Consider the following 27,737-nt stretch of genomic DNA (forward strand, 5'->3'; position numbering starts at 1 on the left):
CTGACTGTCACTGCCCTGGGTGCCAGCTACAGTGAAATTTACAGAGGTGGTAAATGAGGAATTACAAAGGTTAATACTTCGTAAGCACATAAGCCAGGCACCCTCTAGGAGGTGACTGTTATTTTCCCATTTTATATATAAGAAAACTAAGGCACTGAGATGTTAAGTAACTTGGAATTGACACAGCAGTGATTTGAACCCAGAGAGCCCGGGTCCCTGCCCAGCTACACTGCACTGCCTTGAGGGAGGTCGTTGGACTTGACCCTGGGGTACATTTTATCTTTGTTCTGTGGATGCTGACCCAATCCCTTTCCCTTCTCATATCTCAGCAAGGGTAAACTTGGGGTGCCTTTAATTCCCACTGACTGGGTAAGAATTTTTCTAGGTTGAGCCTAGTTTTTCCTCCTCTCCAGAGGATTGCCTGCCCGTGCCTTTGAGGTGGGGGCTCTCCTCCTCCTTTGTGGGAGGGATGCAGAGCCTTTTCCTACTCTGCAGCTGGGGAACTCAGAGCCCTCGGTGGCCCAGGCTGCAACTCAGACAGCTTCTCCTAGGGCTGCAGGGACCTGGGCAAGTCCAACTGCCTACAACCTTCGTCCTCTTCCCTCTGTATCCCCCCACCTCACGCCCATCCCACAGACAACCTGTCATTGCCTAAGACTCCCAAACACTTCCCCTTGGTTCCCAGACAACTCCCCTTCCCCCAGACAAAGGCAAGCCTGGATCTCATTAACCAGCACGTGTCTGTGAGCACTGCCCTTTATGTCTTCAGACCCAGCTGCAGAAAGAACACATGTAATCAAACTGTCCCAATGATGCCCAGCCTCCTGCCCCATTTCTAATAATTCAATTTCTTCTCAGCTATTGGAACAAAAGGCCCTCTTCACCTCAGAATATTCCAAATGCCAAAACAAATAGCAGCTTACAGCAAATGGCACCACCTACAGCAATTCTTCTTTGTTTACCGTAATGCAAGTAACAATGACAACAGAAAAGACTGGCAATGAAAAATGGGTTTCCCTCCCACCCTCAAACCCTGGTCCCCCTCCTCAGAAGTAGCCACCCTCAGTAGTTTTGTATCTGAAATTTTCCGTGCGCACACACAGAGAATCTTTTTTTTCCCCCTTTTTGACATAAATGGTAGCATATTATATTTATTCTTTGGATCCTTTTTTTTTTTTTTTTCTAATGCTCTCTATTTACCAATATGTCTTGGAGAACTTTCCATATGAGTATATCCAGATCTCCCTTATTCTTTTCTATGGCTGCAGATAATTACATTATGTGACATATGAATACTGACTATAATTAATTTAACTAGCTTTCCACTGATAGATACTTAGGTTATTTTCTATATTTTCGCTATTACAATTGGTGCTCTATTTAACTGCCCTGTGCATATACTGAGGAGGTGGAGGGGATCTTATCAGTATTTCTGCAGGATAAATCCCTGCAAGCATTTATTGGTTGGTCAAAATATTCATTCATTTCTCTCTGTAAGTTGGCTGTAGTAGCGCTTAGTTGTCTTTAACTTGATTCAAAGCAGTTTTGTTAGATTGTATTGTGACAGCTATCATTATCAGCGTGCATTTTTAAAAAATTATCAAAATTGGTGAATTTTGTGTAGCCATTTTAATATTGAAGATAGAAGGAAAAAAGCAACATTTTCAGCATAGTTTGCTTTATATGAGAAAAGTAAAAACGCAACTAAAACGCAAGAAAATGTTTGTGCGGTGTATGGAGAAGGTGCTGTGACTGATGAAATGTGTCAAAGCGGTTTGAGAAGTTTTATGCTGGAGATTTCTCACTGAACCATGCTCCACAGACAGGTATACCAGTTGAAGTAGATAGCAAGCAAATTGAAACATTAATTGAGAACAATCAGTGTTATTACCATATGAGAGATAGCTGACATGCTCAAAATATCCAAATCAAGCACTGAAAATCATTTGCACCGGCTTGGTTATGTTCATCACTTTGATGTTTGAGTTTCACATAAGAGATAAAAACCTTCCTGATCATATTTCCACATGCAATTCTCTACTTAAACATAATGAAAATGTTCCATTTTTAAAACAAATTGTGATGGGCAATGAAAAGTGGATATTGTACAATGATGTGGAACAGAAGAGACTGTGGGACAAGCAAAATGAACCACCACCAACCACACCAAAGGCCAGTCTTCATCCAAAGAAGAGGATGATGTATATGTGAGATAGGAAGGGGGCTCTATTATGAGCTCCTTCTGGAAAACCAAATGATTACTTCCAACAAGTACTTCTTCCAGTTGGATAAGGAAATGGCAGCCCACTTCAGTATTCTTGCCTGGAGAATCCCATGGACAAAGGAGCCTGGCAGGCTACAGTCCATGGGGTCACAAGAGTCAGACACGACTTAGCAACTCAACCACCACCACCACCACTGCTTCCAATTAGATCAACTAAAGATAGCACTTCATGAAAAGCTTCTGGAATTAGTCAACAGAAAACGCATTATCTCCCACGAGGATAATGCAAGACTGCATGTTTCTCTGATAACTAGTCAAAAACTGTTAATAGCTTGCTGGAAAGTTCTGATTCATCTGCCATATTCACCAGACATTGCACATTCACACGTCCATTTATTTCAGTCTTTATGCAATTTTCTTAATGGAAAATATTTCAATTTCTGTAAGACTTTAAAAGGTACCTGGAACAATTCTTCGCTTAAAGAAGATAAAACATTTTGGGAAGATGGAATTTTTATGAAGCTGTCTGAAAAATGGCACGAGGTAGTGGAATAAAACAGTGAACACGTTGTTCAATAAAGTTCTTGATGAAAAGGAAAAGTATGTCTTTTATTTTTACTTAAAAAACTGAAGGAACTTTTTGACCAAGCCAATATTTTAAAACTCGTGGTGACAAACCAGAAGGCAGTTTTTCAAAGGAGATAAATGAATAGCTTAGGCTTGATACGTAAATCATTTAAAATAACCAAGACTCTATTTAATACAAGAGGGCATCTTTATGACTTAAAGATACAAGCACTTAAGCCATAAAGGGAAAGAATGATACATTTTACTACATTAAAATTTTAAAATTTGGTACCATAGAGACATCATAAAAAAGTCAAAAGACAGGTCACAAACTGGGAAAGGATATTTACAATGCATTTAGTGGAGCTAATATTAGCATCCGTGACTACACATTATTAACTGCTCTCACCCCAGTGGGGAAAGGCTAAGAATAAGTAATTCAGAGAAGAGGAATCTGGAAGGACACGAAATATGAGATGATGCCTAGCCTCATAAATAATCAGGAAACTATCAGTGGAACAACAGTGAGTTCACACCCTTCAGACTGTCGTTGCTCAGTCGTTCAGTCGTGTCCGATTCTTTGAGGCCTCATGGACTGAAGCCCGCCAGGCTTCTCTGCCCGTGGAATTTTCCAGGCAAGAATACTGGAGTTGGGTGTCATTTCCTACTCCAGGGACCAAACCCATTTCTCTTGTGTCTCCTGCATTGGCAGATGGATTCTTTACCCCTGAGCCACCTGGGAGGCCCACCCTTCACATTGGCAACATTTACAAACTCTAGTGATACCAAGAGAAGGGAAGCTATTAGATCTCTTATAAAATAGTACAGCCACTCCAGAGAGCAATTTGGCAACTGGTCAAATTGAAGAAGTGCCCTATTTTCCTATTATGTGTATATATATTAGTATATAAGTTGAGAGTCCTTTGGACTGCAAGGAGATCAAACCAGTCAATCCTAAAGGAAATCAACCCTGAATATTCATTGGAAGGACTGATGCTGAAGCTCCAATACTTTGGAGCTTGCTGTCTCCAATACTTTGGCCATGTGATACAAAGAACCGACTCATTGGAAAAGACCCTGATGCTGGGAAAGATTGAACGCAAAAGGAGAAGGGAGTGGCAGAGGATGAGATGGTTAGATAGCATCACTGACTCAATGGACATGAATTTGGGCAAACTCTGGGAGATGGTGGAGGACAGGGAAGCCTGCAGTCCATGGGGTCACAAAGAGTCGGACACAATTTAGTGACTGAACAACAACATATATGTATGTATGTGTATATATATATATATACACACACACACACATAATTGGCGGGGGGGGGGGGGGGCATGTGGGATCTTAGTTTCCTGACCAGGGATCAAACCCACGCCCCCAGCAATAGAAGGGCAGAGTCTTAACCACTAGACGGCTGGGGAGTCCCCTTGTATGTATTCATGATGCTCTGGCATTTGTGGCCTTCCTACTGAGGAGAGACCACTCCTCCTAGGGTAGGCCAATTCTTAGTGATAGCAAAGGGCTCAAAGCACACCTTTCATAGCACAGTAACCAATCCAGAGCCCTTACTCTGAACCACCTCCTCCATCTGGCTGTTATACTTCAGGAAGCAATACTCCTCTCCCCCAATCACCTAGGGCTACGTTCCAGACACCTTGAGACCACCTCTATAGGCCAGAGCCTGCTGACACTGTTTAAATAGGTCAATCCTAAGTTCTTTCTCTAACCTGCCTTGCCTTTCTTGCAGAAAATACAATCAAGCTTCTGTGTCATGCCTTCCCCTCATCCCATCTGTCTCCTGACCAAACCTGGTGCCTCTCCATGAGGCCATGCATGGCATGGCAAGCCTTCTTGAATCCAGGATGTAAGTAATAAAAATTTTATTTCATTGGCATTAGCTTTTCCATGTCACCACTCAGTCACCTCCATAAATTAAAATCCCACGGGTACTGATAAACCCACATTATGATCTGAGAAATTCCCATATCGTGTAAAGCGAAATGTACAATAAAGAGTTCTCACTGCAGCATAAAACACTGGAAACAACCTGAATGCCCATCAATAAGAGAATAATGAATACACTGCCCATGGTCATAAAATAGGTTACCAAAAGCAGTGACTAGAGCCATGTATCCCAACGCTGAATGAAAGCAGCAAATCGCAGAATAAGTCAATGTGTTTGCTTATATGAAATTTAAAATATTTGTAAAACAATACTATATATTGTTTACAAAACATATTCATGTAATAAAAATATGCAAACGTGGAAGAGAAAGACTTTCCAATCTGGGACATGGTTTCCCACGGGAGGAAGAGTAGGAGCAAAATCAGGAAAGAGTGGAAAGGAAGTTTCACTTCTATCTGTAATATTTCATTTCTTTAAAACCAAGCAAATATTTGTCCAAGATGTGATAAAATGTTAAGATCAGTTCGATCCGTCTGGTAGGTACATGGTTGTTTGCTGTTCTATTTTCAGCACTTTACTGTATGTTTGAGCTGTTTCATAATGAGAAGAAGGTGTAATTTCGTTTGCATGAATGATCTCAAGGTCATACGAAAGAACAACATGACAGGGTTATGTCATAACCTAGCAAGCTCTGTCCCGTCTCAAGGGTGTCAAGTTTCTCCTCTCACCTTAAGGCTTTTACTATCATTATTACAGACTTTTCATAAAAGGTGTAAACACTTTCACCCCACAGAGGATATACGTATATGTTGATTAAGTGTATAAAAACCAAGTCACACAGCTCCAAAGTCAAGTGCTATGTTAGAGGACTATCCAGTTAATTAGTAGGACACCACTTGTGTTTTAGGGGAAATGAGGAAGAAAAAAATATTCTATTTCTTCTAACTAGAGTAATAGTTGATAAACAATTTCCAAAAGGTATAATAAAATTCATCTGAAATTTTCAGACTGAATATTTTAGAATTTTTAGGAATCAGATTTCAGCTATAATAACTATCTATACCTTAAAGTATTTCCTCTGAAAGCACAGGACTAGTTTTTATCTTTTCTTCTCAAGATCATTTCTATGTCTTACTAGAAGTATTGACTAGTCCTTGCATTAGCCCTGAGGTTTTCAGCAGCAAATGTCGAATGCACAGTGGCTTCAACAATAAAGGCATTCAATTATCTGATATAAAAGGAAACGTACAAATGGTTTGGGGGTTGGGACAGTCACTCAACGATCTTCTCAAAGACCCAGGCTCTTTCTGTCTTTCTCTTCTGCTGTCCTCAGTGAAGTAGCCAGCCTCCTTTGTGCCTAAGAATTCCCACCTTCTGGTCTCACAGACCAGCCCTGGTAAAATGTGGGAGGGGTGTGAATATAGCAAAAGGAATGCTATCACTTCTGAGAATCTTGTAGAAAGACGATGGCTCCCATCGGGGGGTTCACACTCTCTGTCTCCTACTCTCTCTCACTCCCCTGCACCTCTCACTCTGGCAGAAGAAAGCTGTCATCTTGTGCAGTGAAGAGGCCCAGGTGGTGAAGCTTCCTCTCAATAGCCAGCCAAGATCTGGTGCCTACTAACAACCATGAGAGTGCATTTGAAAGTGGATTCTTCCATCCTCACGACCCTTGAGATGATTGCAACCCTGGCTATCAGCTTGACTACGACCTCATGAGAGACCATTACCAGGTTCCTAAAGCTTGGAAACTGCGTAAGTTCATAGATGTTATTTGAAGGAATTAAATTTTGAAGTAATTTGTGACAAGGCCATAGATAACTAATACACTAGTATGTCTGCCCGTTTCCCCTGATGGGTACAAGACGGCTGCCATAGCTCCAGTAGATTTCCCCTTACATCTCATTGACCAGAACTGTCTCTTATGTCAGTCTCTAGCTGCAGGGGAGGCTGGGAAATCAAGTATCTGCCCTTTTAACTGCTTACGGGGAGGGGAGCAGGGAGCAGCAGGCTGGGAACGGCTGCTGTGTAGCAGTGCTATCTACCAGACCTTCCCCCGCTTTTGTTTTCACATGGTGTCGTTTAACTTGTACCTTCGTACTCTGTAGGCTTCCCCACGTGGTTCAGTGGTAAAGAATCTGCCTGCCAATGCAGGAGACACAGGAGACTTGAGTTTGATCCTGGGGTCGGGACGATCCCCTGGAGAAGGAAATGGCAACCCACTCCAGTATTCTTGCCTGGAGAATCCCACGGACAGAGAAGACTGGCGGGCTATAGTCCATGGGGTTGCAAAGAGTCAGACAAGACTGAGCAAGAGGCTTCCCTTCATACTCTGTGTTCACTGTAACTAGAAGCTAGGCCTTCATTAGATTCAGGTTAATTGTCATTGGCAAGGACAATGCTATGATGTTCATATTCTTTCATGTCCAGAAACAACCAGGTTCTTCACTAAATAAACATTTTTATAAGATTTAAGTAAAGGGTGGTATACCATCAACGAGAAGCTAACCCAGAACCTCAATGCCGTCTTTCTCCCCGAGAGCGGTGTCTTGGGTGGTTTCACATATTTTATATTTATGGAAACCCCAGGTTCTTCTATAAATTCCTTTGGGTTGTCTTGTTGGAATCATGTGTGATAAGCAGTCTCAGTTTCTTCCATGTGATTTCCTCAGAAGCTGATGAGTCATAAGAGCAGTTAACTTGGAGTAAAACGCCCGAGAGGATTATGAGCTGACTTTAAAATCAAACACAGGTGTCAGAAGGCGATCCTTTGCCGACAGTGTCCACTTGGAGTTCTCGGGGCTTTGAGCTCAACGCCAGGAACAATGGGAAATGAGATGAGGGGCAGGGTGGGGGAACCCTGTGGCCCCAAAGCCCAAGTCAGGTGTACAGAGCTCTCTGCCGGGGCCAGCGTGCGGGAACATGTTGACAGCTCCCATGGGCCTTCCCAATGAGTTTCTAGTTTGCTTGTTTGCATAGAACCTGGCAGGCTACAGTCCACTGGGTTGCAAAGTGTTGTACAAGACTGAAGCAACTTAGCACACACGCACAGACGCTGTGCTGTACCTGCTGTGGTCTCCACCATCCCCCTGGAACTGAAGAATGTCTTTCTTCAGTGAGGACAGTGGCTTAATCCAACAGCCAGGCCCAAGGAGCAAGGTGCCAGGAACAGAGGCAGGACTCAACACTGTCTTTGCTTTCTTTCTTTCTTTTTTTTTTTTTATTTTTGGCCACATCGCATGGCACGTGGGATCTTAGTTCCCTGACCAGGGATCGAACCTGCGCCCCCTGCAGTGGAGGTGCAGAGTCTGAACCACTGGACGGCCAGGGAAGTCCCACAGTGCTATCTTTGAAAGGGTGGTGGGGTCCCAGCCTTCTGGAGCCCCGCAGTCCATGTACAACAGGTGGCCCTGCCTCCTCTTTCACTGTGAAGAGCAGATGATCAGGAAGAATACTTGTCCAAGGTTGTCTTCCTTCCACATGACACCATGCCCACCTCCAGCTGCTCAGCCTTCTCTGCTGCTCAACGGCAGGGGTCTCTCTCCCCCTCTCTGAAGCCTTCCCTGCCCCTCCGCCAAAGTTCCAATGTCCTGCTGTCATCTCAGACATGTCCTAAACTCACCCTCCACCCAGTCTCCCCAGCTCTGTCCTAGTTTTCCCAAAGGCAACCCCACCCCTCCCAGCACCCAGGCTGAAAACGGGCATCAGCCATGACTCATTCTGCCTGTCCAACCGGTCCCCAGGTCCTCTGAATCTCTGATGCAGTGGCATCATTAACTTATCTTTCTTCAGCCGCCTCTGTAACCTGGCTGCCAACATCCATAGGAGGATGTAGCTCTATCCTCCTTCCTTATCCTCCAGCCTGTCACTCTGCCTTTCCAAGACTCTCCCCTTCAAGAATTCTTCTAGGTCCTCCTACACGTTGCAAGTGCATCCCACCTTCTTCTGTTGACCCCATCTTTCTATTCCACCTTGGCTCCCAGCTCCACCCGTTCTAGAAGCCTTGGCCCTTATTGCCCTTTGATAGTAAGAGACACACCATGTGCCAGGCATTTTATAACCATATCTTATGTTTTAACAGTTCCTGTACAGGATATGCATTATTGTCCCCATTTTACAGATGAGGAAAACCGAGGCCTGGAGAGGTTACCACATGTCACACTGCTTATACATAGTAGAACTGGGCTTCAACCCACTTCTGACTAATCCTTCATCCTGTGTAACTGCTTGCCATCACACCCCTTCACCCTCTGTAAGGACTGCACACTGCTTCTTGCCATAGTACCCTCCCTCCTCCTGCTAGCTTCTTTAAACCCCCCAACCCACAACTCTATCACATAGCTTCTCTGAAGGTTCCAGCCCATGCTGCCCACTCTCATCTCTGAACTTTTCTGGCAGGAGTCTCAGCCCTGCACAATTTGGTACCTAATTATAGACTGCCTTGTACGGTTCTCTGGTTATTTCTCATTTGTCTGTCTTGTTCCCAAGTGTAGGTGTCAGTGTTAGGGGATGGGGCTTCCACTCCCTACCATCTCCCGGAGGCAGGGTCCCAATGTGCCAAAAGCTGATTGGACTCCACCCAGTCTCACCCTACTCTTCACCCCAGCCTGTCTGTGGCCTCAGATCTGTGTGTGTGTGTGTGTGTGTGTGTGTGAGTCTGCACACATACACACAAGCGCAGACACAGATGCGCACACGTTTTCTCTATTGCAGACACATTTAGTCAGGAGTTCCCTTCTCAAATAGCTGGAACTACCTATCCAAGACAGAAAACCCCTTCCTGAGCGAACACTGGACACTGCTCCCCAGTGTGAAGTTCCACTAGATCAGTAAGGTAAGCAGAGTTGGCGGGAGGTCCCCTGGTGGGTTTTGGGCTTCCCCGGTGGCTCAAATGGTAAAGAATCCACCTGGGGTGTGGGAGACCTGGGTTCGATCCCTGGGTTGGGAAGATGCCCTGGAGAAGGGAACAGCTACCCACTCCAGGATTCTGGCCTAGAGAATTCCATGGACAGAGGAGCCAGGTAGGCTACAGTCCGTGAAGTCGCAAAGAGTCGGACACGACTGAGCGAATTTCACTTCATTTCACTTCACTTCCCCTGGTGGGTTCAGTGTGGCTATCACATCCTAGCAGAGTATGGAGCTGGACTGAGCGTTGGGCAGGAGACTTTGTGTCTCCATTCCAATTCTGACTCAGCTTCTGTGTGCCCTGGGGGGACAGAGAAGGGGGACACCTGCCACTTCGCTGTCTTGCAACATCCTTGGGCAGTGACATTTGCTGGTAGTGAGGAAGACTCTCCTTGCCAGGGCCATGTTGCACTGCTCCAGACTGGCATGACCAGGGCTCCCTGGAGCTACCCTTGGTCCCCCCACCACCTGCCTTTCCCTTTAGGCTCCAAATCATCTCTCTGCTCTGACCCAGATGCCCCCACACCTGGGGTCCCAAGCTGTTCATCCTTGGGATTACTGACATCTCAAACATGTGACTTCATGACATGAGATGTCATGAATACTGACATTTCAAATGTCTCATTTCAAAGTGAGCATACAGTATGATGCCCTAACACAGAATGATGGAGATTTCAGATTGACTTCTTACGGGACACTTAGGATACAGCGCAGAGATTCAGGGTTTGGACAGAGAGTGCTAAGAGTTGGTGTGTTGGTGAAGGGCGGAGGAGAGAAGGTGAGAGCTGGAGAGGCGGTGGGTGGGGGCCCTGGAGCCCAAACTCTTTTCCTTTACAATTTTGCGGGTGGCCAGTCCTAACATGTGAATAAACAGATGAGTAAGCAAAGGGGCACTTATGCAAGAACAAATAAAAATAATTGTGTCACACCTCACACACGCCACCCGGAGCCTGGAGCAGGATCCCAGGGAGGGGCGTCGCGGTGGGGGCATGGGTGCTGTGAGCCGAGTCTCCCTCAGAAACCAGAGCCAACTTGGCAGCCCTGTCACTGTGGGAAAGGAATACCCTTTCCTGGAGGGAGGCCAGCGTTTACTCCCTTTACAGCTGCAGCGTGCGGGGAGGGAGGTGCCATCCCATACCCATCCGTGGAGGTTTTGCAACCCGATGAGTGAACCCTTTGGGACTCAGGGCTGAGCAGCACCTCTTCCTGGGCCCAACCCTGCGTGGTGGCCACCTGCGATCCAAGGGGTACCAGGCAAGTGCAGAGGAGGGCACTCACAGGGCCAGGACGCTGCCCGCCGGGGCCTTTACCAGGCTTTGGGGCTGCCTCCTGACCGAGCTCAACAGGCCCAGGCAGCTGCTGTCTGAGCCACCGTGGGTGTCCCAGCCGCCCGGGGAGCGACAGCCACATTCCAGGCTCCGGGCTGGCAGGGAAGTTTGGCCACAAGTTTCGACAGGAGAGTGGCTGACGTTCAGGCACATCGGCGCTGAGAGGTTCCTCCCTTCCCCGGGAGGTCCCAGGTTGAGGAGATGGAAGAACAGGTGTTCAAGGGGGACCCTGACACCCCTCATTCCATCTCCTTCTCGGGCAGTGGGTTCCTCTCCTTCTACCAGGCCGGGGTGGTGGATGCCCTTCGGGACCTGGCCCCCCGGATGCTGGAAACAGCCCATCGCTTCGCTGGGACATCGGCAGGTGCAGTGGTGGCAGCCTTGGTCATCTGTGGGATCGAAATGGGTAAGGCTTTTGTTCTGGGTTCCCTGGGGAGCTTCTGGAGGGGTTCCACAAAGCAGAGTCTGAGGGTGGCTTGAGGATACTTTGGGGAACAAAGCTAAGTCTTCTGGGTGGTGGGAAGGGAAGATGTAGGTTGAGTGGTATAGCATTTGTGGTCAGGGTTTGCTGGGTCCCAGTCTCTGACCCACTGGCTGAGCTTGGCAATCTGTTTCCCTCTCCCTTAGCACCCTGACCTGTGACACTGTCTCCCAGGGTCTGGGAGAGGGAAAGGTGGTATCTCTCTGAAACATCCTGTCTTGGGAGTTACACCATAACAGAGCCATACACTGGGTGAAGAGCTGCTCCATCCTGGCCTCATTTAAAAATACAAATATCCTTGGGAAGGACAAATTGACATCTTCATCATCTTGGTGGGCGTGGATTCGTCAGACCAGCTTCCAAGTGGCTGGAAGTGAAAGCCCTGGGCTTGGAGGGATGGACAGAGGGGTTGGCGGAGGGAAACTGGGAAGGAATATGGGAGGCCTCACTTTGCCTGCTGCCCCACTCGTCCAGGGGGCCCGGAGGGAAGGATGGGGTGACACACGGAGAGGCAGGAGCGCCATCCCGTGAAAGGGGAGTGGACTGTTTTGAGCAGCCCACACGGCAGGCCCAGGCCCCATCCCGGGGCGGGCAGGGGGAGCATTTATTCATTTGCTGCACTACCATTCTGTGCGAGCCTGTATTCTGGGCACTGGAGACAAAGTCCCTGCCCTCACGGAACAGAAATTCTAGAGAGAGTGGAGACACATGATAAGCCTCCAAACAAGTAGTCTCGTAACGTCAGATCAGGAAGTGATAAGAACTATGAATAAAATCACAGCAGGAAAGGGTCAGAGAATAAAGTGAGGACTGTTTGAGAAAGTGTGGTCAGGGAGGCCCTTTTGGAGGAGGTGACATTCAAGCAGAAATCAGAGTGAAGCGAGAGAGCAAGCCATTTGATGATTGGGAAAAAAAGACTGTTCTGGGTGCAGGACCAGCCGGTGAGCCCGTGGCGTTGGGGAGTGAGGAGGGGGGTGGGGGGTGAGGCTGGAGGGGCAGGTAGGGGCCAGGTCACGTGGACCTCGTAGCGGGGAGAACCAATTTCACTCCTGGGGAGTGGGGAGGAAGGAGGGAGGCAAAGTGGACAGGTGGCCGAGAGTAGGGGCTGGAGCCCAGTCCTCAGGGGTTGGGTCCCCGTGCGGGCGCTTCACGGCACTGGCCTGCGGCACGCGGCTGGATGCTCTGTGCCGCAGTTTCTACTCTGTCCAGCTGAGATTCCATTCGCGTCTCATTCTCAGGTTACGTTAGAGGGTTAATGGCCTGAGTGAGTGAACTGGTTGGTATGTGTCAACTGCCCGGCTGTGCGGAGTGAGACGGAGAGGGGAGGGCAGAAACAAGGAGAGCAACGCTGGGGGAGGTAGGGGGCGGGTGAGATGAAGGGGAGAGTAGCGTGGAGCCATATACACTAATGCATGTAAATAGACAGCCGGTGGGAATTTGCTGTAGGACTCAGTTCAGTTCAGTTCAGTCGCTCAGTCGTGTCCAACTCTTCGCGACCCCATGGACCACAGCACGCCAGGCCTCCCTGTCCATCACCAACTCCCGGAGTTTACCCAAACTCATCTCCATTGAGTCGGTGTTGCCACCCAACCATCTCATCCTCTGTCGTCCCCTTCTCCTCCAGCCTTCAATCTTTCCCAGCATTAGGGTCTTTTCCAATGAGTCAGCTCTTCACAACAGGTGGCTGAAGTATTGCAGCTTCAGCTTCAGTATCAGTCCTTCCAATGAATATTCAGGACTGATTTCCTTTAGGATGGACTGGTTGGATCTCCTTGCAGTCCAAGGGACTCTGACTCAGGGAACTCAAACTGGGGCTCTGTAACAACCCAAAGGGGTGGGAATGGGTGGGAGAAAGGAGGGAGATTCAAGAGGGAAGGGGCGTATGTACACTGATGGTTAATTCATGTAGATATATGACACAGATCAAACCAATATTGTAAAGCAATCATCAATTAAAAATAGATAAATATAAAAAATAATAAAGTTGACAATTAAAAATAAATTAATATAAAAATAAAGTTGACAAAAATAAATAAATATAAAAAATAGAGTTGAATGAGCAATAAAAAAGCGGGGAGAGGAAAGAAACAGGGAGAGCAGTAGAGACTGTGCTCTGAAGCAAGGGGTGAACAGGGCAGGTGGCCGGGCGGTGAGAGCAGTGAGGGCGTCAGCTTTCGGGTGCACGTTGGAGGAAGGGCCAGGGATGAGGGGCCCACTGCAGAGTGAGGAGGGGAGCCAGCAGGGCCCCTTCCTGCCTGCGGATTTGTGCTGGGTGAGATGTCTTTCTCTCTGTTTTAAATAATAATTGTAATACCCATTCGCTGAGTACCCCTTCCACGCAAGACAAATTTTTTTTTCTCATAATTCACAAGTAATCACTTCTTTCTCGATTCAAACAATGCAAAAGTATTTAGAGTATAAAGGGAAAAAGAAACCTTCACTCACGTCCCCCCTTGTCCTCAATCCCACTTCTCCTGGAGCCCGTGGAAGGACTCTGCGGGGATCCTTCTAGATCTTTTTTTTAATGACAAGTCCTCTGTGAATGTAGCAGTTCATCCTTCAGTCACCCAGTGGACCCTAGGACAGGCCTTCAGAAAGGGGCTGGGGTGAGCATCGCCTACTCCCCGGTCTTGGAGTCACAGCCTCCCTCCCCTTGGAGACACCCCCTTTTCTGGGATTTCTCTTTCTTTCCAGGTACTTGGGTCACTCGCCTGCTCCCTTGCCCCCATTTCCTCATGTCTTTAGTTCAACGCACCAGCCAGAAGGGTCAGTGGTGTCTCTGTCTTCGGGCATTTGAGAACTTTCAGAATTAATCCAGTTCAATCAATAAACACTGCCCAGATGGTTGGATGGCATCACCGACTCAATGGACATGAGTTTGAGTTGGTGATGGACAGGGAGGCCTGGCATGCTGCAGTCCACGGGGTCGCAGAGTCGAACATGACCAAACTGAACTGAACTGAAAACTGACTTGGCCAGGCTGTGGACGCCAGGGGACAGGGACTCAGACCCACGAGAAGGGCCCCTGACGGCGGTGTGACCGAGGGCTGGTCTGCGTGCCAGCCACATGCCTGTGACTGGGAGGGAAGTTCAGGGAAGGGTGAGGGGTGTGGTCTTTTCATTCAGCAGCATGTTTATGAGATTGAGCCACCATCACTCAAGCGTACTTCATTCATTTTAAGTGCCATGCAATTTACTACTAACCAGCCCTCCCCCGAATCAGGCACTGTTCTCTTTGGTGTATTAACTCATTCAGTCCTCACAGCAACCCTCTGAGGTGAAAACTATTATCTCCATTTTACAGAGGAGGAAACTGAGTCACAGAAAGCTTAAATCAATTGCCTAAGGTCATGCAAACAGTAATTGGTAAAGCTGGTGTTTTAACCTAGCCTGACCTTTAAGCCACTTTACTGCTGCTGCTTTTTTTTTTTTTTTTAATTAAATATCTATTTACTTGACTGCACCAAGGCCTTAGTTGTGGCATTCAGGATCTTCCTTGTGGCATGAGGGATAGTTAGTCGTGGGATCTAGTTCCCTGACCAGGAATCGAACCCGGGCCCCCTGCATTGGGAGCTCAGAGTCTTAGTCACTGGACCACCAGGGAAATCCCGGCACTCTGCTTCTTGACAAAGCAGTGTCAGGGGGCATGGATGCTGGTTGTATGGACACCAGGGTCAGGGAAACCTCTCTGAGTAAGTGGAATTTGCACAGAGACCTGAAGGAGGGGAGGGAGTGAGCCACGAGAACGTCTGGGGACAGCATTCAGCGAAGAGGGACACGTGACTTGTCCCATCCTATCATCAGTTAGAAGCAGAGCAAGAACCAGGACTCGGTCTCCTGATTTTCTTTAATCCTCTTTACCTCTTTTCAGATCTATTCCATTAAAACTGTATTGTGGTTCATTTAGCCATTCTGTTGATGGACATGGCCAAGTTTTTATTGTTATAAACAATGCACATCCCTGTTTGGGTCTCTCAGGTCCACATGGAATGTTTCCCTAGGATACATATCAAATGAACTTTAGCAGACTTGGCTAAATTATTTGCCAAAGTGGTTGTACCAATTTAACCACTCAGTTCAGTTCAGTTCAGTTCAGTTGCTTGGTCATGTCCGACTCTTTGTGACCCCGTGAACCACAGCACTCCAGGCCTCCCTGACCATCACCAACTCCCAGAGTTTACCCAAACTCATGTCCATTGAGTTGGTGATGCCATCCCACCATCTCATCCTCTGTCGTCCCCTTTTCCTCCTGCCCTTAATCTTTCCCAACATCAGGGTCTTTTCAAATGAATCAGCTCTTCACATCAGGTGGCCAAAGTATTGGAGCTTCAGCTTCAACATCAGTCCTTCCAATGAACACCCAGGACTGATTTCCTTTAGGATGGACTGGTTGGATCTCCTTGCAGTCCAAGGGACTCTCAAGGGTCTTCTCCAACACCACAGTTCAAAAGCATCAATTCTGAGCTCAGCTCTCTTTATAGTTCAACTCTCACATCCATATATTTAACCACTAGCAGTTCCTGATTTCCCCACAAAGTCATCATCAACCTTTGGGACTATCAGACTGTAGAGTTTTTTATTTTTTTGGCCATGCCAGGTGGCTGGCAGGATCTCAGTTCCCTGATTAGGGATTAAACCTGGGCCATGGCAGTGGAAGTGCAGAATCCTAACCAGTAGGCTACCGGTGAACTCCCAAGACTGAAGAGTTTTAAATCAATCTGATGAATGTGAAGTTATATCTCATTTTATTTTGCTTATTTAATCTGCACACCCTGATTACTAGTGCTGTTAAGCATCTCAATGTATTTATCAACCACTTGTGTTTTCTCTTAAAAAAAAACAAACAAAACATTTTACTTGGCTGTGTTGGGTCTTAGTTCACGGGAGATCTTTAGTTGCAGCATATGGGATCTAGTTGACTGCCCAGGGATCGAACCCAGGACCCTGAATTGGGAGCACAGAATCTTAGCCACTGGACCACCAGGGAAGTCCCCACTTGCGTTTCCTCTTCTGTAACTTACCTGCTCATGACCCTTTCCTGGTAATCTTTTTCTCTTCAACATGTGGGTGTTCTTTATATAGGCTGTACATGAATCATTTGTCAGTTATGGACATTGTAGCTAACTTATCCCATTCCATAGCTTGCCTTTTTATCTGACAATGTCTTTTGTTACTCAGAAAATTCCAATTTTGATGCAGTCAGGGATATCAAATCTTTTCCTCCTACAATTTGTGTTTTTTAATATCTTTACTTTGTTACAATGATTACTTCTGTATTTTCTTTCAAGAGTTTGGAAATTTTGCTCTTTCATATTTAAGTTCATCCATCTGAAATTTATTTTGTAGCTCTTTTGAGGTAGAAATAGAAGATTTTGATTGTGGTAACCAAATACCCCACACTATTTATAGGCAACTCTTTCCACTCTTTTCATACTGTTCATACTGTTCACGGGGTTCTCAAAGCAAGAATACTGAAGTGGTTTGCCATTCCCTTCTCCAGTGGACCACATTCTGTCAGACCTCTCCACCATGACCCGCCCGTCTTGGGTGGCCCCATGGGCATGGCTTAGTTTCATTGAATTAGACAAGTCTGTGGTCCTAGTGTGATTAGATTGACTAGTTTCCTGTGAGTATGGTTTCAGTGTGTCTGCCCTCTGATGCCCTCTTGCAACACCTACTGTCTTACTTCGGTTTCTCTTACCTTGGGTGTGGGGTATCTCTTCACGTCTGCTCCAGCAAAGCGCAGCCGCTGCTCCTTACCTTGGACGAGGGGTATCTCTTCACCGCCGCCCCTCCTGACCTTCAACGTGGGATAGCTCCTCTAGGCCCTCCTGTGTCTGCGCAGCCACCGCTCCTTAGACGTGGGGTTGGTCCTCCCAGCCGCTGCCCCTGGCCCCGGGCGTGGGGTAACTCCTCCCGGCGGCCACCCCTGGCCTCGGATGGTGGGTAGCTCCTCTCGGCTGCTGCCCCTGACCTCAGGCTTGAGTAGCTCTTCTTGGCCATTCGTGCACCATCGCAGCCTGGCACTCTCAGCCACTGCCCCTGACCTCGGATGTGGGGTAACTCCTCTTGGCCACCGCCCTTCGGGCATGGGGTCCTCCCAGCTTCTGCCCCTGACCTCGGACGTGGGGTAGCTCCTCTCCGCCGCGCTTAAGTGCGCCGGTCGCAGCCGCCCACGCTTAAGTATGAACAGTATGAAAGGCAAAATGATAGGATACTGAAAGAGGAACTCCCCAGGTCAGTAGGTGCCCAATATACTACTGGAGATCAGTGGAGAAATAACTCCAGAAAGAATGAAGGGATGGAGCCAAAGCAAAAACAATACCCAGCTGTGGTTGTGACTGGTTATAAAAGCAAGGTCCGATGCTGTAAAGAGCAATATTGCATAGAAACCTGGAATGTCAGGTCCATGAATCAAGGCAAATTGGAAGTGGTCAAACAAGAAATGGCAAGAGTGAATGTCAACATTCTAGGAATCAGCGAACTGAAATGGACTGCAATGGGTGAATTTAACTCAGATGACCATTATATCTACTACTGCGGGCAGGAATCCCTCAGAAGAAATGGAGTAGCCATCATGGTCAACAAAAGAATTCGAAATGCAGTACTTGGATGCAATCTCAAAAACGACAGAATGATCTCTATTCATTTCCAAGGCAAACCATTCAATATCACAGTAATCCAAGTCTATGCCCCAACCAGTAACGCTGAAGAAGCTGAAGTTGAATGGTTCTATGAAGACCTACAAGACCTTTTAGAACTAACACCCAAAAAAGATGTCCTTTTCATTATAGGGGACTGGAATGCAAAAGTAGGAAGTCAAGAAACACCTGGAGTAACAGGCAAATTTGGCCTTGGAATACGGAATGAAGCAGGGCAAAGACTAATAGAGTTTTGCCAAGAAAATGCACTGGTCATACCAAACACCCTCTTCCAACAATACAAGAGAAGACTCTACACATGAACATCACCAGATGGTCAACACCAAAATCAGATTAATTATGTTCTTTGCAGCCAAAGATGGAGAAGCTCTATACAGTCAACAAAAACAAGACCAGGAGCTGACTGTGGCTCAGATCATGAACTCCTTATTGCCAAATTCAGACTTAAATTGAAGAAAGGGAAAACCACTAGACCTTTAGGTCAGGTATGACCTAAATCAAATCCCTTATGATTATACAGTGGAAGTGAGAAATAGATTTAAGAGCCTAGATGTGATCGATAGAGTGCCTGATGAACTATGGACTGTGTTCATGACACTGTACAGGAGACAGGGATCAAGATCATCCCCATGGAAAAGAAATACAAAAAAGCAAAATGGCTGTCTGGGGAGGCCTTACAAATAGCTGTGAAAAGAAGGGAAGCAAAAAGCAAACGAGAAAAGGAAAGATAAAAGCATCTGAATGCAGAGTTCCAAAGAATAACAAGAATAGATAAGAAAGCCTTCCTCAGCGATCAATGCAAAGAAATAGAGGAAAACAACAGAATGAGAAAGACTAGAGATCTCTTCAAGAAAATTAGAGATACCAAGGGAACATTTCATGCAAAGATGGGCTCGATAAACGGCAGAAATGGTATGGACCTAACAGAAGCAGAAGATATTAAGAAGAGGTGGCAAGAATACACAGAAGAACTGTACAAAAAAGATATTCATGACCCAGATAATCACGATGATGTGATCACTGACCTAGAGCCAGACATCCTGGAATGTGAAGTCAAGTGGGCGTTAGGAAGCATCACTAAAAACAAAGCTAGTGGAGGGTGATGGAATTCCAGTTGAGCTATTTCAAATCCTGAAAGATGATGCTGTGAAAGTGCTGCCCTCAATATGCCAGCAAATTTGGAAAACTCAGCAGTGGCCACAGGACTGGAAAAGGTCAGTTTTCATTCCAATCCCAAAGAAAGGCAATGCCAAAGAATGCTCAAACTACCGCACAATTCCACTCATCTCACACACTAGTAAAGTAATGCTCAAAATTCTCCAAGCCAGGCTTCAGCAATACGTGAACCATGAACTTCCAGATGTTCAAGCTGGTTTTAGAAAAGGCAGAGGAACCAGAGATCAAATTGCCAACATCCGCTGGATCATGGAAAAAGCAGTAGAGTTCCAGAAAAACATCTATTTCTGCTTTATTGACTATGCCAAAGCCTTTGACTGTGTGGATCACAATAAACTGTGGAAAACTCTGAAAGAGATGGGAATACCAGACCACCTGACCTGCCTCTTGAGAAACCTATATGCAGGTCAGGAAGCAACAGTTAGAACTGGACATGGAACAATAGACTGGTTCCAAATAGGAAAAGGAGTACGTCAAGGCTGTATATTGTCACCCTGCTTATTTAACTTATATGCAGAGTACATCGTGAGAAACGCTGGGCTGGATAAAGCACAAGCCGGAATCAAGATTGCCAGGAGAAATATCAATAACCTCAGATATGCAGATGACACCACCCTTATGGCAGAAAGTGAAGAGGAACTCAAAAGCCTCTTGATGAAAGTGAAAGTGGAGAGTGAAAAAGTTGGCTTAAAGCTCAACATTCAGAAAATGAAGATCATGGCTTCTGGTCCCATCACTTCATGAGAAATAGATGGGGAAACAGTGGAAACAGTGTCAGACTTTATTTTTTGGGGCTCCAAAATCACTGCAGATGCTGACTGCAGCCATGAAATTAAAAGGCGCTTACTCCTTGGAAGGAAAGTTATGACCAACCTAGATAGCATATTCAAGAGCAGAGACATTACTTTGCCAACAAAGGTTCGTCTAGTCAAGGCTATGGTTTTTCCAGTAGTCATGTATGGATGTGAGAGTTGGACTGTGAAGAAGGCTGAGTACTGAAGAATTGATGCTTTTGAACTGTGGTGTTGGAGAAGACTCTTGAGAGTCCCTTGGACTGCAAGGAGATCCAACCAGTCCATTCTGAAGGAAATCAGCCCTGGGATTTCTTTGGAAGGAATGATGCTAAAGCTGAAACTCCAGTACTTTGGCCACCTCATGCGAAGAGTTGACTCATTGGAAAAGACTCTGATGCTGGGAGGGACTGGGGGCAGGAGGAGAAGGGGACGACAGAGGATGAGATGGTTGGATGGCATCACTGACTCGATGGACGTGAGTCTCAGTGAACTCCGGGAGTTGGTGATGGACAGGGAGGCCTGGTGTGCTGCAGTTCATGGAGTCGCAAAAAGTCGGACACGACTGAGCGACTGAACTGAACTGAACTGAACTTTCCACACTTGTTTGAGATGCTGCCTCTAGCTTATTCAAGTTCCTGGAATCCCTGGAGTCTCTCTTCTCTTCTATTGGTGAATTTGTCTATTTCTGCACTATATCACAGTATTTTGATCATGATAGTCTTATAATAAGGGGTATAGCATATATGGTAGCCTTCTCCTTCTTTTTAAAATTTCTTCTTCAAATATTGACTCTCACTCTTTGAGCCTGTTTTTGTGGTTGTTGCACTAGGTCTTTGCTTTCCCTCCAGTGCGGTGAGCAGGGGCTACTCTCCAGTTGTGGTCTGCAGACTTCTCATTGCCGTGGCTTCTCTCGTGGAACGTGGGCTCCAGGCGTCCGGGCTTCAGTAGGTGCAGTGCTCGGGCTCAGTAACTGTTGTGCACGGGCTTAGTTGCTCCGTGGCACGTGCAATCTTCCTAGACCAGGGATCAAAACCGTGTCCCCTGCATTGGCAGACAGACTCTTATCCACTGTACCACCAGGGAAATCCCTTGACTCTTATTCTTGACCCCCTTTTCCCTCATGTGAAAGAGCTCTATTAGGATTTTGATTGAAATTATAGCTTCTCATTTATAATATATTAATAGCCTACCCATCTCTCTATTTCTTCTGACCTTTTTTGTCCTTCAGTAAAGTTTTTTGTGTCTTTTATGAGATTTCATAGCTTTTGTTGCTAGAGGAAACAAGATCTTTTTTCTACGGTGTTTTCTAATCTAATTGATTATTGCTGATATAAAGTAATGTTGATGGCTTTTGTTTGTTGATATTGTCTTGGGCAACCTCATGAACATCCTCAAATATTTCTAAAAGTTCCTTGGTAGATTATCCTATACTTTATGTGTAACTAATCGTACTATCTGCATACAAACAACAGGCTTGTCTCTTAAAAAGACTACTTCAACACACGCCCCCAGCCTCTCTCCTGCAGGCCGAGCCCTGTCCTCTTGTTCGGAGCCTGGGCTTTTCCATCCTCAGATGGTGTTCTCTTCATTGGAAGCGGAGGTAGCTGTGGGTCCATCTTCTGCTTACATGAGCCTAGTTCTGCATTAGGGGCAATTTGGGGGCACCTGAAAATGTTTGCAAAACACTTAACACAAGAGCCTGGTTTTCATTAGAATTGCATTAGAGAATGAATGTTCATTCATTCACCCATCTGAGGAGAGATGGTTTCCCTGACAACCAGCTGGGGGGGGGATTCAGGATTTCCAACCTGAGGCTAGAAACTACTCCTCGACTTTTCTCTCCCTGTCAAATTTCAACTTACCTTTCAAGCACTAGCTCAAATACCAAAGTTATGCATTTTTTCTCTTATTAAAGAATGAGGATTTGATTAACTTAAAATCCCATCCCCACTTAAGCTGCTACTTGGTACCTTCCTCCCTATAAAAACTTCATGGCAAGCCAATTGTTCATTCGTTCATCCAATGATTGTGTATGGAGCATATAACTGGGCCCTGCAGAAGATACAGAGATATAACACAAGATGAAGCTCCACCCATGCCCTCAAGGAGCTCACGGTTTACTCAAACTCAAAGGCAGTAACCAACGAGTTGTCGTATAACAAGTTCCAACCATATATTAGAAAATTAAAAGGCAGAAGAGTGCAGAGGGAGAGAGCAAACAGATCCCATAGTGGAAGACCTCATGGAAGGCGCATTCAAGATAGGGCTTGAAAAGTAAAGTGAAGTCGCTCAGTCCTGTCCCATTCTTTTCGACCCCATGGACTGTAGCCTACCAGGCTCCTCTGTCCATGGGATTTTCCAGGCAAGAATACTGGAGAGGGTTGCCATTTCCTTCTCCAGGAGATCTTCCTGACCCAGGGATTGAACCCAGTCTCCCACATTGTAGGCGGACACTTTACCATCTGAGCCACCAGGGAAGTCCAGGGGCTTGAAAGATGAGTAGAAATCTGACATGTAGAGACAGGTTGGGCAGGAGCCTCAGCTTCTAGCCGGACTCTGCTTGACAACAGGGCAAAGTCACGTGATTGGGACACATAATGCCTTCAGGGGGTGCTAAAGTCCTCAGTCCTCTGGTGTCAGGGTTTGATGTGACAGTTTCAGAAAGGCAGCTTTTGACTCAGCAAGAGCTGTCCAAGGTGGGAAAGGGCTATTTGGAAGCAGGGGAGCATCTGTCCTTGGAGAGGCCCACGCAGAGGCTGGGGGGCACCTGATTGCCGCTGGTGGGTCCCCTTCGTTTATCTCGGTGACTGACAGGACCCGTCAACCTGGGGTCTCCAAACCCCCAGGCTGAAAGTTACAGTAAGAAGTACTTTTCACATTGTGACCCAGTGTGAACATAAATCTAAAAGAGAAGTTTCATGACTAAATACTCACCATACTCCATGCCACATTTTTGCTATTTTTTCCTAGTCATTAAAAAATTCTTCACTTAGTCAATGATTCTCAATCTTGCACGTTCGAATCACCTGGGAGCTTTGAAAACATCCACTGCCCAGGCTTCTCCCCACACTAATTAAATGAGGATCTCTTGGGGCGGAAGCCGGCACCAGCGTTCATTCAACCCCCAGGTGATCCTGGTGTGCAGCCTCGGTTAAGCCCCAGTGCCCTTGGCAAAACTAAGACGTACTACCCCTTGCGAGTCTAAGATTGTACAACCGGGCAAAGAAAATGGGTCAGGCATTGAGGACTAACAAAATTCCATATTTATTAATGGGGCATGGATTTTTCCAGAATACAGAAAAACGGTGTTGCTCCAGAGGCTTCAGACTGGGCTAGATTCTGTGAATTCCTCTGGCTGAGCCATAACCGAGGAAGACAGACCTTGTTTCAGGGGCTGGTCCATACCTCACCTTTTGCCCGAGCTCACATCGAAGCCTATGAAAACCCATGGCTGGGAGCCTCTACTGGCTCTCTTTTTCTATGGCTTTTTGTATATTTGCAGTTGTATCTCCAACATCACAATCAATCATACAACATTTTAATTACCTGTCAAAGAAACGCCAAACCCCTTAGCTATTACCTCTCAATTCCTCCATTCAGTTGCCTGGCAGCCACTAACCTACTTCTTATCTCTATAGATTTGCCTATTCTGGACATTTAATATAAATGGAGTCTATACAATACAATATTTGTCCTTTTGTGTCTGGCTTCTTTCACTTAGCATAGTGTTTTCTAAACTCATGCATTATAGCACATGTCAGTACTTCGCTCCTTTTTATCGTTGAATAATATTTCCTTGTGTGGATATAACACATTTTTAAAATCCATTTGTCAGGGAATGTTTGGGTTGTTTTTAGTTTGAGCTATTATAAATGATGTCGTTATGAACATTCATGTACATTTCTTAAACTTTCAAATAACTTCTTGAAAGTTATTTTTCAATAACTTGGAAATCACTGACCCAGGGATTGAACCCAGTCTCCCGTATTGTAGGCAGATGCTTTACTGTCTGAGCCACCAGGGAAGTCCAGGGGCCTGAAAGATGAATAGAACTCTTACACTGCTTGGCATGTGGTTAGTTCCTCAACCAGGGATCAAACCCGTGCCCCTTGCATTGGGAGCGTGGAGTCTTAACCACTGAACTGCCAGGGAAATCCTTAAATAACTTTAAAAAAATCTTTCTTTATTCTTGGCTGTGCTGGGTCTTTGTTACTGCCTGGCTTTTCTCTAGTTGTGGCAAGCGGGGGCTACTCTCTAGCTGTGGTGCGTGGGCTTCTCATTGCGGTGGTTTCTCTTGTGGAGCACAGAGAACTACACTACTACTCAACCAACTAAACTAGCTCCTCAGCTGCTAAAGCTCAGAGTTTACTAGCTGCAGCACATGCGCTCAGTAGCTATGGCTCCCAAGCTCTAGAGCACAGGCCCAATTGTGACGCACAGGCTTGGTTGCTCAGTCGCACGTGAGATCCTCCTGGCCCGGGATCAAACCCGTGTCTTCTGCATTGGCAGGCAGATTCTTTACCACTGAGCCACCAGATCAGATCAGATCAGATCAGTCGCTCAGTCGTGTCCGACTCTTTGCGACCCCATGAATCGCAGCACGCCAGGCCTCCCTGTCCATCACCAACCCCCGGAGTTCACTCAGACTCACGTCCATCGAGTCAGTGATGCCATCCAGCCATCTCATCCTCTGTCATCCCCTTCTCCTCCTGCCCCCAATCCCTCCCAGCATCAGAGTCTTTTCCAATGAGTCAACTCTTCACATGAAGTGGCCAAAGTACTGGAGTTTCAGCTTTAGCATCATTCCTTCCAAAGAAATCCCAGGGCTGATCTCCTTCAGAATGGACTAGTTGGATCTCCAGAAGCTCTTAAATAACCTTTTTAAGTGGAAAATTTTAAAGTGTCTGGGAGAGAATAATATAATGCACCCTCAAGAACCCACCCATCATCTAACTTCAACACTTATCAATATTTACCAATGGGGCTTCGTCTGCATATTCCCAACCCGGCTTTGTTCTGTTTCTTTTAATATCATTTTGAAACAATTTGGAATCTGCATAGAAGTTGCATGTAGCCTCCCTAGGCTTTGTTTTCTGCAGGAACATTTCACAACAGGTTATCTCTCCAGGTAAGGACTGAGTCTGAGAAGCCCAGGGGGAGTGAGGCTGGTTGGTCTCCTGGGAAAGAATGGTGCTGGGTACCAGCCTCAGTGGCTGTTCCCCTGCCGGGTGGGGGACAGGGGCAGGGGACTTTTAGCTGCCTTTTAGCTGAGCTCATCAGGTGACTTTGTTTCGTCCTCTAGAAGTAATTATTTTCCAAGATCTCTTCCACTGCCTTCTCACGGTGACACCCCACTAAACACCCAAAGCACTAAGTAAAATAGGAAAAGGAGGGAGCTGAGGCTGAGGGTTGGAATGAGAGCTCTCCTCTTCGAGTGCACAGCAGTCTCGGGCTGTGTCCTGCCTCTGTGCCTTTGCTCAAGCTGTCCCCTCTCCCATGGGTGCCGGCCCCTTTCTTTTCTCCCCGTGTCCCATCTCCCCATCCTCCAAGTCCCACCGCAGACATCACCCCTGTGAGAGTCTCCTCATTCCTGTCGGTCCCTTGGTGCTCCCGTGGCTGGCTCTTGGAGGACACTTGTCTCAGAGATGGGAATCCCGGTGGGAAAGAGCACTTGTCTAGGAAGCAGGCTGTCTGGATTCTGAGAACAAAAGCGTCTACAGTCACATTGTGAGTCTAGTTTGCCACTCACCTTATTTTCACACGGTTTTTCAGAACAGGGTTTAGGAAGCATCGAGGTAGGCTTCAAACTAGAGCTAGTCTGAACCCAAAGTCCGAACTCTGTCCACCTTCCCTTTCCTCTGGTCCCAGCAATCCATTCAGCAAGTGACCTCGGCCAGGCCACCCTGAGACTCAGCTCAGCTATGGAGCAGTGGGAGGGAATATGCCTGCCGATCCCTCCCCACAGCTTGCTCCAGATCAGCAGTGGTCCTTGGGAATGAGCTCTGCAAACTCGGATTGACACTGCAGTTGCACTGGTCGGAGGGGCAGAGCTTCAACAAAACACAAGAGCATTGCTCGCTCTTGTGGTCTTTGCACCCCAGCCCCCCAAGGCTGGTGTGTTGGCTCCAGGTTAGGACCTAGGTTCCTTCCACCGTGTTGCTCACAGTCCAAGAGGGCTCCTCACCACGTCTGCATTCCAGCTAGTTGCAGAGGGGAAAGGGGGGCACACCTCTCCCCTCTGAGGGCAGGCCTTGAAGATGACACACATCATGTCACCTCACATCCCACGGATCAGAAGTCCTTTTCATGACCACACCTGACTGCAAGGGAGCCTGGGAAATGTAGACTCTATTCTGGAATGCCATGTGTCCAGCTAAAAATTGAAGGCTCAACTACTAAGGAAGAAGGGGAGAATGGATATTGGGGACAACTAGCAGTCATTGTCATAGTAGTTATAGTTTGATGTATGAGATATATGATGATGATGATGGAAAAAGTCTGTCCTTCCTGGGACCAAGATCTGGATTTCATAAACACCAGGTCAAGTCCAGTGTGTTGGCTGAGGAGGGGCTCAGCACTGAACCATCAGCAGGCTGCCCTCCTGGCAGCAGGCATGTGAGTGCCCCCCAGTCCTTCTGTGTCCCCTGCCTAGACTTTCTGGTGTCCTATCCAGAGAAAACACCTCTTCCCAACACACCGTCCCATTTTACCCCCTGGATCTCTTTCCAGGATCTCAAGTTCACCCATTGAATCTGTCCACTTGATGGTATCCTGTCTTAATTGTTTCAGACATTGTGTCTCATCCCATCAACTAGATTGGTTGAGCAATCTGAGATCTTACTGGTCCCGTGGCTCCCACAAACTACTGGTCCAACAAGTACTGCTTGATAAACGCCTGACAATTGCCAGCCTTTGGCAGGCGTGACACTGAATGTGTCTGCAATTTCTACTTTGGCGTTTACCTAATATGACTTATAATACTAGAATGCCATAGAAGGAAGGTCAGCAACTCCAACTCCTCAATTTTATGGATGATTGTATTTATACTTTGGATGTGGAAATGACTGATTGAAGGTGGACCTCACTCAGGCTAGTGATTTCCAAACTGTGTTCTAAGGAACCCCAGGATTCTGGCGGGTGGGTGAGGTGGGGCTAGGAAGAAAAGAGCAGGGAGAGGATACACACTGAAGCCCCGCGGCCTTCCCCCAGCTTCAGTGAGTACAATGCTGCTATTTTCCATTCTTCATAAAATTTCATTTAAACAAAGTGTTCCAATGATTTTTTTTTCCCTGTGTCTCCCCTGATCTCCAATTATTTTTTTTTGTTTGTTTGTTTTAAGTTTGAAAGTCACTGCTCTTGTCTAACCTGCTTAATGCGCAGACAAAAAAGTTGAGGACCAGTTTCTGGCTGAATGTACAATGATAAGACAGGCCATTTGCCCTGTTGCTCATCCTAGGTCCTAGGGATCCAGCCTCGAACAAAACAGCTCTCTGCCCTCATGAAGCTGGCTCTCCCTCCGTGAAATCAAGCCATAAATAACTCAACATAGAAAAACACCAACAGGCATGCTCAAAGGAGAAAATAAAGCCAGCAAAGGGTGTGGTGAGTGATCAGAGGGTGAGGTGTCAGGTGGGCTGGGCGGGGAGGCCTCTCGGAGGCGGAAGGAAGGGAGGGAGAACTTTGTTTTCTGAGAGAAG

General features: G+C 46.7%; 1 protein-coding gene across 4 annotated transcripts in view; it reads left to right on the forward strand.

Moving 5' to 3' along the window:
* PNPLA1 (patatin like phospholipase domain containing 1) overlaps positions 1-27,737 on the forward strand; it is a 91,335-nt gene that overhangs the window by 23,950 nt on the left and 39,648 nt on the right. For 2 of the 4 annotated variants that reach the window (XM_070777430.1, XM_070777429.1), the window contains exon 1: positions 10,820-11,333. In XM_070777430.1, coding sequence (XP_070633531.1) covers positions 11,129-11,333 — 205 coding nt within the window. In that variant the 5' untranslated portion in view covers positions 10,820-11,128. Of the gene's footprint in view, positions 1-4,535; positions 4,653-6,234; positions 6,450-10,819; positions 11,334-27,737 lie in introns of those variants that run through there. The other 2 variants (XM_070777431.1, XM_070777432.1) reach the window with 2 other exon arrangements.

Source organism: Bos indicus, chromosome 23 (assembly GCF_029378745.1).
Source record: "Bos indicus isolate NIAB-ARS_2022 breed Sahiwal x Tharparkar chromosome 23, NIAB-ARS_B.indTharparkar_mat_pri_1.0, whole genome shotgun sequence".
NCBI lineage: Eukaryota > Metazoa > Chordata > Mammalia > Artiodactyla > Bovidae > Bos > Bos indicus.